Source organism: Hyperolius riggenbachi, chromosome 9 (genome assembly GCF_040937935.1).
Source record: "Hyperolius riggenbachi isolate aHypRig1 chromosome 9, aHypRig1.pri, whole genome shotgun sequence".
Taxonomy (NCBI): domain Eukaryota; kingdom Metazoa; phylum Chordata; class Amphibia; order Anura; family Hyperoliidae; genus Hyperolius; species Hyperolius riggenbachi.
In genome coordinates this window covers 23,017,397-23,032,199 of record NC_090654.1, presented here as the reverse complement: position 1 = coordinate 23,032,199, position 14,803 = coordinate 23,017,397, and the positions used below count along the sequence as shown (strand labels likewise).

General features: G+C 44.2%; 1 protein-coding gene across 1 annotated transcript in view; it reads right to left on the bottom strand.

Moving 5' to 3' along the window:
- Positions 1-14,803, bottom strand: part of LOC137533401 (serine/arginine repetitive matrix protein 5-like) — a 39,259-nt gene that overhangs the window by 17,126 nt on the left and 7,330 nt on the right. Inside the window, exons 4-7 of the mRNA XM_068254802.1 lie at positions 10,060-10,762; positions 8,538-8,862; positions 5,404-5,530; positions 2,784-2,855 (exon numbers count right to left, since the gene is read on the bottom strand). Of these exons, the coding sequence (XP_068110903.1) occupies positions 2,784-2,855; positions 5,404-5,530; positions 8,538-8,862; positions 10,060-10,762 (1,227 nt within the window). The remainder of the gene's footprint in view (positions 1-2,783; positions 2,856-5,403; positions 5,531-8,537; positions 8,863-10,059; positions 10,763-14,803) is intronic.

Sequence of the window (14,803 nt, the reverse complement as noted above, 5' to 3'; positions counted from 1 at the left end):
CAAACCGGTACATACAGTATATATATATTATGTATAATCTAATCTCTCGTAGATTCCTACAGTTTATTTACAAATAATTCATGGAGTAAAGACAAAAGTTTGGCACCCGAGGCTTGCAGGGATTAGAGCAGCAGGCGGGGAGGGTAATGGTGCCGTGCGCTCGTAGTTATACGAGAATCGCCCAATTGTTTACATCTTTGACATGATCCAGAAACATTTTTTTTCTGTACTTGTATCGTTATATCCTGTTATCAGATTGCTGTGATTGCACCGGTATTTGCTTCTTTTATACTGAGGTTTTATACTGTTCCGTTTTCACTGAAATGTGAAACCTGTAAGGCGAAGTATGTAAAATTTCACTTTAAAGTGGACCTGAACTCAGAACTTCCTTCTTGCTCTAAAAGATAAGCAAAAGCATAATAAGCTTTAAAGGACACCCGAGGTGACATGTGACATGATGCGATAGACATGTATGTACAGTGCCTAGCACACAAATAACTAGGCTGTGTTCCTTTTTTTCTTTCTCTGCCTGAAAGAGTTAAACATCAGGCATGCAAGTAACAGTTTCTGACCGGGTCGGACTATAGCATAAAGGTCCGTACACACGCCGGACTGCAGGCAACGACAGGTCCGTCGTCACCTCCCGCCGGGCGGGTTTTCAGCAGACAGTCCGGCGTGTGTACAGTCTGTCGGCGGACTGATACGGCTGTTTCTGAGCGATCTGCCGGGCGGATCGCTCAGAAACAGCCGTATCAGTCTGCAGACAGACTGTACACACGCCGGACTGGCGCTGGAACGCCCGCCCAGCGGGAGGTGACGACGGACCTGTCGTTGCCTGCAGTCCGGCGTGTGTACGGACCTTAAGCCTCACTGATAAGTAATTACAGCCATAAAACACTTTCCTGTCAGTAAATGGCTTCTGAGAGCAGGAAATAGATAAAATGAGTTAATAGTTAATAGATTTAAGCTCTGCCATACTGCAATAAAGGTGTCATTGAACAGAGACAATGAAACTAGATTTAAATATAAAATAAAACTGTGAGATATCTAAAAAAAAGTCATTTTTAGGAGAAGGAGGAAAATTACAATCATTACAATTACTCATCACTTTATTTTCACCTCGGATGTCTTTTAACCACTTCGCCTTATCTGGACGGATATATCCGTCCAGATAGGCACTGCTGCTGCAGCCATATCGGGCGCGCGCCCGCACGCGCTCCCGCTGCCTCCCGTTGCCCCCCCGATCAGTGAAAGGGAATATAATTCCCATTCACCGATCTAAGTCCCCGTCAGAAATACCGACGCTTTCTCATCAGAGAGCGCGGTATTTCTGCCCATACAGAGCTTCCCCAGCCTCTTTGTCCTTCCTCGATGCGCAATCGTTCGCATCCAGGACTTTTTTGAATGTGGCCTTCTTGTGGCCAAATAGTAAACTGCACCCACATACATTTATTAAATAAATAAACACATTATATTACATCTAAAATGAGCTATTTACCTCCCAAACTAAAATTACCCAAATACATTTTTTTATTAAAAAAAAATAAAAAAAATTACAATTAAAAAAAAAAAAACTACATAAATAGTTACCTAAGGGTCTGAACTTTTTAAATATACATGTCAAGAGAGTATCTTATTACATTTTTTAAAATTATAAGCTTGTAAATAGTGATGGACGCAAATTGAAAAAATGCACCTTTATTTCTAAATAAAATATCGGCGCCATAAATTGTGATAGGGACGTAATTTAAATGGTGTGATAAGCGGGACAAATGGGCACATAAATCGCATGGGTTTTAATTACTGTAGCATGTATTAATTTTAAGCTATAATGGCCAAAAACTGAGAAATAATAAATTTTTTCCATTTCTATCTTAATCTTCCTGTTAAAATGCATTTACAGTAAAGTGGCTCTTAGCAAAATGTACCCCCCAAAGAAAGCCTAATTGGTGGCGGAAAAACAAGATATAGATCAATTCATTGTGATAAGTAGCGATAAAGTTATTGGCGAATGAATGGGAGGTGAACATTGCTCGGATGCATAAGATTTTCGAAGCTGTAGGCTGAAGTGGTTAAAGAAAAACATTTCTTGGTTACAGTTGATACAGATCCTGCAATACATCTGCAATGTGTCTTCTTCCTGCTTTCATGGAAGCAGACATCCTGTGTTCACCAATTAGCTATCTGCCATGGCAGACAGCTGACACAGCGGAGGGTTCAAATTACAACTTCTGCTTAGCCACTTATAAGTGGGAATAAGACAAGATGAACTTTCTAAACACATACAGGGTGCATTTCTATATGTTTTCCTTCTGTCCTATGCAAGAGTTCAGGTCCACTTTAAACTGTAATGTTACTCTATTGTTTTCATTTTGCAATAAAAACACCTTGAAAAGTACGGTAAAATCCAGTAATGTGTACTGAAGGAGATGACAGAGGTACCGTAACATTCAAACTCCCTTTATTGGTCAGCTGGGCAATACGATACAGTGGTCAACAGTGGCGGTGACAGAATGTAGACTGACAGCTGTTTCGCGAGCTTTGTCGCTTCGTCAGTGTATAGCCTCTGACAAAGCAACAAAACTTGCAGAACAGCTGTCAGGGTTCATTCTGTCACACCCACTGTATCGTATTTCCCAGCTAATTAATAAAGGGAGTTTTAAAGGTATGGTGGGTGCTTCCTTCATCACATTCATTACAGCTTATGAACAAGGTCGTTTTTCTAGTTTTTGGCGCTGAGTTTACGACGGCAGAGGATTATTTCACCGCTGACAGGTCCTCACCATGTCTGTTCTCGGAGGCGGATGAAGACTTCCTCTTCGTAACTTCAGCTCCTGACGCATGCGCAGAGAATCCTGCCAACGGTAGATTGGAACTTGTCATGTTGTCATTTAATTTCAACGTGGTCATTCATTAAAGGAACATTTATTTTAGGGGAAGAGAAGATTCCATTGTGCAACTGATTTAAAATGAATTAATAAACAAGAAGCAATCATGCTGCCCCACAAAGAATACCTCCCTCTCGTCGCTCCAGTATTGCACTGCTTGTGGTGAAAATTAATTCATTACTACTTCCCACAGCGTGCTTCTCATGGGCGAAACAATCACCCCTGCGACCTCCGCCATCACAGGGGGGCCCAGAGGGTTTGGGGGCCCTTCCTCCTCTCTTTTCCCATCCGCAAGTACAACCAAATCACACACTCCCACCATGCAGAGTAGTGGGAGTGTCTGTAATTATTTCCCGCTTCACAGCAGAGCACTCTCTGCTGCCATTCTTCGCCTCCTGATCACGTGACCCGCATGGGGTTCGGGGACCAAGGGGGCCCCATACTACCATTTTTGTAGGGGGGCGCTATTAAGTCTAGTGACACCCTGGTGCTGCTAATTTCTTTTTATTTGTTTAACTGCTAGCTGACCGCATCACGCCGATGGGCGTGGCCGCGGCGGCAGCCCCAGGACCGCCTAACGCCAATCGACGTAAAGTCCTGGGGCTCAGTTTTGCAGGAGATTGCGCGCAGGCTGCTCGCACATCTCCTGTTGGTAGGCGGAGCGGAGCTCCGCCTTCAGTCTTAGTCAGCCGTCTAATTACCCGTACAGAGTTGCGATCTAAGGCAGTGCTGTACTGGGGACAGCCGTGTAACACGGCTGTCCCCTCCTGAGGCACAGAGGTGATCGGCTGTCATAGGCTGAAGCCTATGACAGCTGATCACGGGGATTGGCTGGCAGAGGAGGGAGGGGGGGGGGGTTACAATAGTTAAAAAAACACCTTTTTTATATAAAAAAAACAATTTTTTTTTATTAAAATAAAACATTTTTTTTATAAAAAAAAAAACACACAAACAATAAAAAATAAACAAACAAACATATGGGGGGTGATCAGATCCCACCAACAGAGAGCTCTGTTGGTGGGGAGAAAAAGGGGGGGGGGATCACATTTGTGCTGTGTCGTGTGACCCTGCAGCTTGCCCTTTAAAGCTGCAGTGGCCAATTTAATGAGAAATGGCCTGGTCTTTAGGGGGTTCAACACTGCGATCCTCAAGTGGTTAAAGGCACAAACACACTTAGGGCTTTTTCACACTAGGAGCTGATCCGCTCCTGCGATGCAGTTAGAAAGGTAACATGAAAGTCTATTGAAAGTCTATCATGTTACCGTTCACATTAGGCAAAGCGTTCCAGAGCATTACATTGTAACGCATCTGGGAGCTTTTATTTCGTCCGGCGCAGGATTTTCCCCGTTGGGTGAATTAGAACTAGCGCCGCTGATAAGCGTTGAACCATAATTTCCCGACGTCATTCCGCAATTTATGCTGCATGCACGCATTAGCTAGTGTGAAAGTGCCCTCAGCAACAATCTGTCCAACTATTTTGCAAACTTGTCTGTTGGAAGTTAAAGGTGCATACACACGCACTATTGGGAGGGTCTGACGGACCCGTCGTTTGTTACAAAAGTGCGTGTGTACGCACCTTAAAGGGGCCCATACACCTAACGATTTTCCCGCTGATATACAGCAGATTCGATCACTGTGATCGAATCTGTTGTGAAATCGTTGCGCAAACGCTGACAGAATGATCAATTTCCATCCGAAATCAATCGTTCCCGTCGAGCCGTCCATGCAGAAGACTTTGCTTGAGTGCCGGCAGGTCGGGGGTGCGTCGATAGCGGCGTTCGAATGCCCGACGACCGACGCTAACGGGAATACGTTACCTGCTCCGCTGGCACGAGTCCCCTGGTCTCCGCTGTCTTCTTCTCCGCTGGGCTCCGGCTGGCTTCACTTCCTGTCCCGGCAGGAAGTACAGTGAAGCTGGAGCCCTGGAGCCGAGCGCGGAGAAGAAGACATCGGAGACCGGGGGACTCGCGCCGGCTGGAGCAGGTAATGTATGCAGGGGGGGGGGGGGGGGGGGAGGGGTGGCAGCTTCACAGATGGTGAATCGATTTCATGCTGAAATCGATTCACAATCTGTTTGCAGTAAAGGCAGCCATACGATCCCTCTCTGATTAGATCCGCTCTATCTGTTGGTCGATCTGATGGCAAATCGACCAGTGTATGGCCACCTTTAGTTGGGCGTGTGTACAGCTGGCAAACAGCCAGAAGACCACCTGATAACAGGTTGTTTGCCCGATCCAACCGGAGGATCAATCTGCCCAACAATCATGCAGGTTTGCACGTGTGTACGAGTCTTTTGAACAACTTTGCTGTTTTTGAATGCAGACATGTTGTGCAGTTTGTCATTTAGCTCACACGCATAGTATTTGGTGAGTTGGTTGTTTCGTTGGTTGGCGTGTGTGTACGTAATTGCCACGTAAGCAACTCGTTGTGGGGGGGTTGGTCATGTTGTGCGGTTGGTTGTGCATTAAGTTGGATGTGTGTATGAGCCTTAACACATTTGTCAGCAATCATTCACCTCGGGGTAAAGGCACGGGGTAGATTGTCTTCTCGCTTTTCTCCATTGTAATAAATTGTTCTTCCCAGATAGGCTGTCTAGAAGTCCGGCCTCCAAGGCTAGGAACGCTTCCAGAACTTCCGCTGTCCTACAGAGCCATCAACACAATAACATGACAATGGTCAGTCACAGCAGGAAAGGGCATTATAAAAAATCAAAAACAGATAAACACCAAAAATTTGAACTTGTTAAAGAGGAACTGTAGGAACTGTTTTTGTTGCAATATTTGTGCTGCTTGAGACTCTGCTGTACATTTTTTGGTTGTACCTATACGTTTCCCGTGTTGTCTTACTGTGCTTTGTAAAGCGCTGCGGAATATATTGGCGCTATATAAATAAATAATAATAATAATAAATTATTAAGTCAGTGTTTTTGCCCATTTTAAAATCTTTCCTCTCCCCAAATTATATTCTGAAATGTGTCACAGGTCCATCTTTGGTCCTGTCAGGTGCACCTCTGCGGAATGCTTGTTAACTGAGTGTTCCAGGGGCAGGGCCAGTACAAGAAAGATACATGCTCTCCCAGAATGCTCTGGGAGGAAATTTTCACATATCTAAACAACCCACGCTAAACATCACTGGGAGGGTGGGGTTGCATATCAATATACAGCAGTATATACATACAGGAAGTGTTTCTAATGCTGAATATGTAACAGAAAAGTGGGTATCCTGAATAATTTACTGAATTTTACTATATATATGGGTGCCATTCCACTTTGTCCAGTAATTAGACATCATAAGGTCACTAGCCTGTGTGTGTGTGATAAGAATCTAGGAATCTCTTCTGAGGGACACTCTACAACTTTTTTTCCAACTGTGACTCCTTTGTTTGTAACGTTGTACATGAAGTCATCAGAACTGCTGCAGTGTGAGACAGATGTTTTTTTACGAACCCTAGGGAGCAGGGACAGTGTACAAATTCCAAAGTGTATATGATTCCTTATCTGTGTAGTGGACACATCCATGCAGTTAACATAACAATGGTATGAGAGTAGAATACGTTTCCTCTACATGCCCTTAGTTGCTTGTCAGTCTCTGGGCCCCCCTGCGGAGGCATCCCTTGCAGGGTCTATTGTTACGCCCCTGATTGTGAGCCCATCTGAGGACAGTCAGTGACGTGACTATATACTCTGTAAATTGCTGCAGAAGATGTCAGTGCTATATAAATACATAATAATAATAATAATAATATGGTAGCAGGGGCGCCGCGAGGCACCAAGCAAACCAAGCGGCCGCTTGGGGCCTCAAGGACTTAGGGGCCTCGGCGGCTCTGTGACGCCGGCGTGACGTTACTGTTTTCCCGCAGCCCCGCGGGGCTGGCAGAGCAGAGCAGGGCTACGGGAAGATGGCCGCCGCCGAAGCCCTGCTCTGGAGACAATTTATGTCTCCAGTACAGGGCTTCGGGTGGCCATCTTCCCGTAGCCCTGCATTCAATCAGCGTGGGAGATTGGAGGAGGGAGGGAGCTCCGTGGGAACTGCGCGCCTGAGGAGCCGGCCAGGAGAGGAGACGGAGAGAGAAGACTTCTGCCAGTGCCAGGTGAGTAAATTCTTTTCTTTTTGCAGCCCTAATTGCGTTTGATATCTGCTGAAAATGTGCCCTAATTGCGTTTGATTTCTACTGAAAATGTGCCCTAATTGCGTTTGATTTCTGCTGAAAATGTGCCCTAATTCCATTTGATTTCTGCTGAAAATGTGCCCAAATTGCGTTTGATATCTGCTGAAAATGTGCCCTAATTCCATTTGATTTCTGCTGAAAATGTGCCCTAATTCCATTTGATTTCTGCTGAAAATGTGCCCAAATTGCGTTTGATATCTGCTGAAAATGTGCCCAAATTGCGTTTGATGTCTGCTGAACATGTGCCCAAATTGCGTTTGATATCTGCTGAAAATGTGCCCTAATTGCGTTTGATATCTGCTGAACATGTGCCCAAATTGCGTTTGATATCTGCTGAAAATGTGCCCAAATTGTGTTTGATATCTGCTGAACATGTGCCCAAATTGCGTTTGATATCTGCTGAAAATGTGCCCAAATTGCGTTTGATATCTGCTGAAAATGTGCCCTAATTGCGTTTGATTTCTGCTGAAAATGTGCCCTAATTGCGTTTGATTTCTGCTGAAAATGTGCCCAACTTGCGATTGATTTCTGCTGAAAATGTGCCCAAATTGCGTTTGATTTCTGCTGAAAATGTGCCCTAATTGCGTTTGATTTCTGCTAAACTGTGCCCTAATTGCGTTTGATTTCTGCTGAAAATGTGCCCTAATTGCTTTTGATTTCTGCTGAAAATGTGCCCAAATTGCGTTTGATTTCTGCTGAAAATGTGCCCAAATTGCGTTTGATTTCTGCTGAAAATGTGCCCTAATTGCGTTTGATTTCTGCTGAAAATGTGCCCTAATTGCGTTTGATTTCTGCTGAAATGTGGCCCAAATTGCATTTGATTTCTGCTGAAATGTGGGCCAAATTGCGTTTGATTTCTGGTGAAATGTGGGCCAAATTGTGTTTGTTTTCTGCTGAAATGTTGCACAAATTGCGTTTTTATTCTCTGGTGTCTGGGGTAACTGTTGCTGCATTTATTATTTAATGGTCATAGTTGGCTATATTTGCTGTGCTATGGTTAAGCTCCGCCTATACAATGTCATGGCCACGCCCAATCACTCCCACATAAATTTTTCCCCGCAAACAGCCCCGCCTCAATCCGCCCTCCCGCTCCACCCACATGCCATGGCCACGCCCACTTACGCGGGATAGCCACACCCATTGGATAGGGCCTCTTCCTACAGTCCGCTTGGGGCCACAAAAACCTTAGCTGCACCCCTGTATGGTAGGACATTAGACTATGACTGTGGTAGGATTAGATTGTGTGCTCCTCTGAGGGCAGTCAGTGACATGACTATGTACTCTGTAAAGTGCTGCAGAAGATGTCAGTGCTATATAAATACATAATAATAATAATAATATGGTAGGACATTAGACTATGACTGTGGTAGGATTAGATTGTGAGCTCCTCTGAGGACAGTCAGTGACATGACTATGTACTCTGTACAGCGCTGCGGAAGATGTCAGTGCTATATAAATACTAAATAATAGTAATAACTCACTTTCGTTCCTGACCAAATATCCTCTCCACCTCTGCTTTTCCCGGACTGCGCCACCTGGACTTTTTATCAAGGCGGTTTAGGTCAGCTCTCAGGCGTTTAGCTTGCGGTATGTCGGCAAGCATGCTATAATTTACCCGATCGGCAATTCCCCGCGGGCTGCATTCAGAATCAAGGGAGCTGGTGGATGAAGTGAGTCTGCGGGAGACGGCAAGGTTGGGGCCTTGCTGGTATGAACGCGGTGGACTGTGTGAGGACACTTTCGATGTCCCTGACCAGGAGACATCTCCATGTCCTTTGGAAGTACTGGTTCTGTTGTCTGGGTTTGCTGTAGAAAAAAACAAAATGAAAAAGTGGATTATGAAATTGGTTTGTTAAGAAAAAAAATTACTATAAGTCTGCAGATGGGGTCCAGAGGTACTGCCCCTTCCTGTGAAGCATGAGGTCACGAGTTTGATTCCAGAGTCAGAAAAAAAAAATTAGGCCTCATGCATGAAAGAGTCCAAAAAGAACAGCACTGCCCATAGCAAAGTACTACAAACATACAAATGGCATCTGAACACAGACTGTTAGATTGTTTCATCTACGAGACAATATATGCTTCTAGGCAAATCTGCGTAAAATATACACTTATCAAAGTTTCCCATTTAACTGTATGCACTTTTTGGTTGGAAGAGGACATTGTAGGCAGGGAATGCTTTGATAAGCAGGTTGTGCTGGGTTTGGGAGCTGGTATTTGGTAGTGATATAGCCAAAGTGTGTTACAATGATGGGTACTAGTTCACTCTGGGGGGTTGTATTGCTGCATGTGTAGGAGGCATTAGCCCCTCCACTACCAGTTCCTTCCTGTGCTGACAGCAGACTGGAAAGCAAACGAACATTGAAACTATCTAGATGACAACTGCACTAAACATCACTTGCTCACTTCCGTAGGATATACCTGGTTCTAAAGGCAAAAATGTGAGAGTATCTGCTCAAATACCTTGGTGAGCTCGGCGCCTCCAACATTTGTGCAGATATACTCACATTTTTGACTGAATGTCAAGTGGAGTTTACTTTACAAATCTGTTTTTTTTTACCCTAAAATATGGTAAACCACTTGTGTCTTCAATACGGAGGTAAGTCCACTGCTACCTCCTTCTAAAACTGTTTTTAGTTTTTTTTTATTCTGGTTGGCACCTCTGTATTTACCAATTGTTTCATTACCTCTTGATGGAGGGACTACAAAGAGTGACTTCTTAACCCAAGTGGCTTAAGTGCTCTCTACCAGCTTGTACAGTGGTTGCCTTTGTGGTAACCCATGGTTGAGATCGTATGCAACTGAAATTACCTCCACTATAGTACATACTACACTATATTGGACTCTCAATTTCCCCCCTTGTGAGAAATTGCCCCCACTTCCTGTTATCCCTAAAATGTTTTGCTAGGCAACACCGATCAACAAAATTGCTAATCTCTAATGAACATTTTAGAAATATAATTTTAGAAACTCAGCAGTACAGTCATGGCCAAAGAATCACCAGACCTGGCTTTGATACTGAAGGTCTTCTAAAGAAACTCCCAGACTCTGTTTGTTTTTGGGGCGATCTAGCTGGAGAGGTGCTTCTCTGAAGGCTTCTAGTGGGTGAAGAGCTTCTTTGATGATCTCCAAAAGGGGAAGGACTCCTCGTCTGACTCCTGGCAGGAGAAACACTTCTTGACTGTGGAGAATTCTGTTGTGTCTTGAAATTGGAGTGGTATCTCTGCTGGGTTGTCGTAGGAGAATCATTTCTCACTGGAGAAGAGCTTCGTTGCTGTACTTTGGCAGCTGAGGTGTTTCTTTGGTAGGAGTCGAAAGAAGAGCCTTTTTGGAAGAAGCTTGAAGAGGAGGAATCTTTTTGCTGATATCTTGAGGAGGTAGAGCTTTCTTGGTGGGATCTTAGAGAAGAAGAGCTACCTTGCTGAGACCTCACAGGTGAGAAACCTCTTTGGCCTGCTGTTATGGGTGAAGAACTTCTCTGGTAGGATCTAGAAGGAGAAATACTCCTTTGCTGAGACCTCACAGAAGAAGAGCCGTCATGTTGCGATCTCACAGAAGGGCTTGTAGAATTGGCGTTTCTTTGCATAGGAGCGTTGCTTTTTTGCTGCGATGTGTTGGTGTAAGTCCCACGAGCCCCAGACAAATGCATCTCACCTTCTGCTTCAAAAATCTCAGACACTTCCTCATAGATACTTCTTAGCTCCCAACTCTGAGGGATAGAGCAATCACAGTTATTAGTACATAACTAATCATTCTTCAAGATTTGGATTATGTATTCTCATATATCTAAACACACGCCTGAATTTAACTAATACACAGATATACGCTTACAGTATATAGAGTGGACTGAAGCTGAAACTTAACTTTTAATTAATGTCAGATCAAAACCAATAATGGTGCTGATTGCTAAAGAATGCTGTAACTCAAAACTGCAGTGGGTTGGAGAATTGGTTTAACCTCCTTGCCCGTTATTCCGAGCTCAGCTCGGGGTAACCTGCACAGGAGGATTTCTCAGGCCCCGCTGGGCCGATTTGCATAATTTTTTTTATTGCACGCAGCTAGCACTTTGCTAGCTGCGTGCATATTCCGGTCGCCGCCGATTCGCCGCTACCCACCGCTCCGCCCCCCCCCCTCCAGACCCCTTGCGCAGCCTGGCCAATCAGTGCCAGGCAGCGCTGAGGGGTGGATCGGGATCCCCTCTGACGTCCCGATGTCCATGACGTCGGTGACGTCATCCCGCCCCGTCACCATGGCGACCGGGCAGACCCAGCAGGAAATCCCGTTCTGAACGGGATTTCCTGCTTACTCTGATCGCTGGAGGCGATCGGAGAGGGTGGCGGGATGCTGCCGCTCAGCGGCTATCATGTAGCGAGCCCTGGGCGCGCTACATGATTTTAAAAAATAAAAATAAAAAGTGCTGCGCTGCCCCCTTACCACGGGAATTGGACCGGCAAGGGGGTTAAAGGACATCCGAGGTGAAAATAAACTAATGAAATAAACAATTGTATCTATCCTCCTCCTCCTCCTAAAAAATGACTTTTTAGATATTCCACAGTTTTATTTTATACTAGCTGATTGCCCGGCGTTGCTCGGGTATGTATTTGGCTGGTGTCGGCTCCACCCACTTTTTCTAACCCTAACACACAATTACTTAATGACCAAGTTTGTGAGCTTTGTGGTCTTTGGCATCAATAATTTGCATTGAAATTAAAAAATCTGATGGGCTGTTTGTGGCTCCACCCCCTTTTCTGAATTTGAACCCCAGTCACCCAACGACCAACTGTACCAGGTTTGAGGCCTGTGCCATTAACAGTGCAAGAATGGTAGCAATTAAATATTCCCTTTAAAAGCCATAGGTGAAGTTTTATTCACTTTTGTAGGCTCCACCCACTTTTCTGAATATTAATCCCATTCACTGAGTGACCAACTGTGCAAAGTTTAAGAACCCTGCCATTAACAGTGTAAGAATGGCTGCAGTTTACATTTTCCCAGTGAAATTTGTATTTGTCTCCACCCACTGATGACCCGGCGTTGCCCGTGTATGTGTTTGACTGGTGTTGGCTCCGCCCACTTTTTCTAACCCTAACGCACAAACACTCAATGACCAAGTGTGTGAGCTTTGGGGTCTTTAGCATCAATAATTTGTATATTCCCATAGAAATTAAACAACTCAGATTGGCTGTTTGTGGTTGCGCCCCTCTCCAGCATTTGAACTCCAGTCACTCAATGACCAACTGTAACAGGTTTGAGGCACCTGCTATTACCAGTGTAAAAATGGCAGCAATTTAAATATTCCCCTTGAAAATCAACAGGTGAATTTTGATTGGCTATTATAGGCTCCACCCACTTCCCTGAATATTAATCTCAGTCACCCAGTGACCATCTGGGCAAAGTTTGGGAACCCTGCCATAAACAGTGTAAGAAGAAATTTGTTTTGGCTCCGCCCACTTTTTGTAATCTGGACACACAGTCACTCAATTACCAAGTTTGTGAGCTTTGGGGTCCTTGGCATCAATAATTTGTATTTTCCCAAGGAGTGAAACTGCTTGTGGCTCTGTCCCCTTTTCTGAATATGAACCCCAATGATTAACTGTACCAGGTTTGAGGCTTGTTCCATTAAAAGTGCAAGAATGGCAGCAATTTTAATATTCCCCTTGAAAATCAACAGGTGATTTTGATTGGCTTTTTTAGGCTCCACCCACTTTTCTGAATATTAATCCCACTCACCCACTCACTACCAGCTGTGCAGAGTTTGAGAACCCTGCCATTAACAGTGAAGAAGGGCTGCAGTTTACAATTTCCCAGAAAAATCTGTTTTTGACTCCACCCACTTTTTGTAACCTTGACACACAGTCACTCAATGACCAAGTTTGTGAGCTTTTGGGTTCCTGGCATCAAAATGTGAATGGAAGCAGTTTATCCAGAAAAGCAAATCTGATTGGCTGTATGTGGCTCCACCCCTTTAGTGAATTTGAGCCCCAGTCACTTGATGACCGACTGTAGCAGGTTTGAGGCCTCTGCCATTAACAGTGTAAGAATGACAGCAGTTTCAATATTCCCCTTGAAAATCAATAGGTGAATTTTGATTGGCTCTTGTAGGCTCCACCTACTTTTTTCAAATATTAATCCCAGTCACCCAGCGACCAACTGTGTCAAATTTGAGAACCCTGCCATTAACAGTGTAAGAATAGCTGCAATTTATATTTTCCCATGCTCTGCCCACTATTTCTAACCTTGACATACAGTCACTTAGTGACCAAGTTTATGAGCTTTGCGGTCCTTGGCATCAATAAGTTGCATTTTACCATTGAAATTAAACAAATCTGATTGTCTGTTTTTGGCCCGCTCCCTTTTCAGAGTTTAAACCCCAGTCTCCCAGTGACTGACTGTACCAGATTTGAGGCCTCTGCCATTAAGAGTGTATGAATGGCAGCAATGTAAATATTCCCCTTGAAAATCAAAAGTCACCCAGTCACCAAGTGGCCAACTGTGTCAAGTTTGAGAACCCTGCCAATAACAGAATGGCTGAAATCAATATAACAAATCTGATTGGCTGTTTGTGGCTCCACCCCCTTTAGTGAATTTGAGACCCCAGACACCCAATAACTGACTGTATCAGGTTTGAGGCCTCTGCCATTAACAGTGTAAGAATGGTAGCAATGTAAATATTCCCCTTGAAAATCAATAGGTGAATATTGATTGGCTGTTGTAGGCTCCACCCACATTTCTGAATATTAATCCCAGTCACCCAGTGGCCAATTGTGTCAAGTTTGGGAACCCTGCCATGTAAAAAAATAAGTTGTTGGCGCCGCCCACTTTTTCTAACCTTGACATACAGTCATCAATTATCAAGTTTATCAGCTTTGGGGTCCTTGGTACCAATACTTGGTAAAAATACTGTATATTCCCATTGAAAAATAAACAAATCTGATTGGCTGTTTGTGGCTCCGCCCCCCTTTCTGAATTTGGACCCTAATCACCCAGTGACCGACTGTACCAGGTTTGAGGCATCTGCTTTTAACAGTATAAGAATAGTAGCAGCTTATATATTCCCTTTGAAAATTGAAAGGTGAATTTATATTGGCTGTTGTAGGCTCCACCCACCTTCCAAAATCTTAATCCCAGTCACCCAGAGACCAACTGTGCAAAGTTTGAGAACTCTGCCATTAACAGTGTAAGAATAGCAGCAGTTTAAATATTCCCCTTGAAAATAAATAGGTGAATTTTGTTTGGCTGTTGTAGGCTCCACCCACTTTCCTGAATCTTAATCGCATGCACCCAGTGACCAAGTGTAGCAAGCTTGAGAACCCTGCGATTAACAGTCTAAGAATAACTGCAGTTTCCCATTTCCCATTCAAAATGAATGGCTGAAATTTGATTGGCTGTTGTATGCCCCGCCCACTTGTCCTGGATTTGTAACCTCGGTCACCAAGTGACCACCTGTGCCAAGTGTGGGGACTCTGGCTTGATTACTGTGAGAATGGCAGCCTTTTCCATTTTTTCCATTGACTTGAATGGGTGGCATCTGATTTGCTGTTTGTAGCTCTGCCCAGGTGTGCAGGGGGGACGCGAGACCCCCAGAACATATCATCCCAGGTAGTAAGGGATCTGTATACCAAGTTTCGTTCAAATCGGTCAAGCCGTTTTTGCGTGATCGCGGCCCATACATACACACATACATCCGATTTTATATATATAGATTTAAATCTACTTTTTAAGTTTTTACTGTTTTATTGCTTTTGCTCAATGA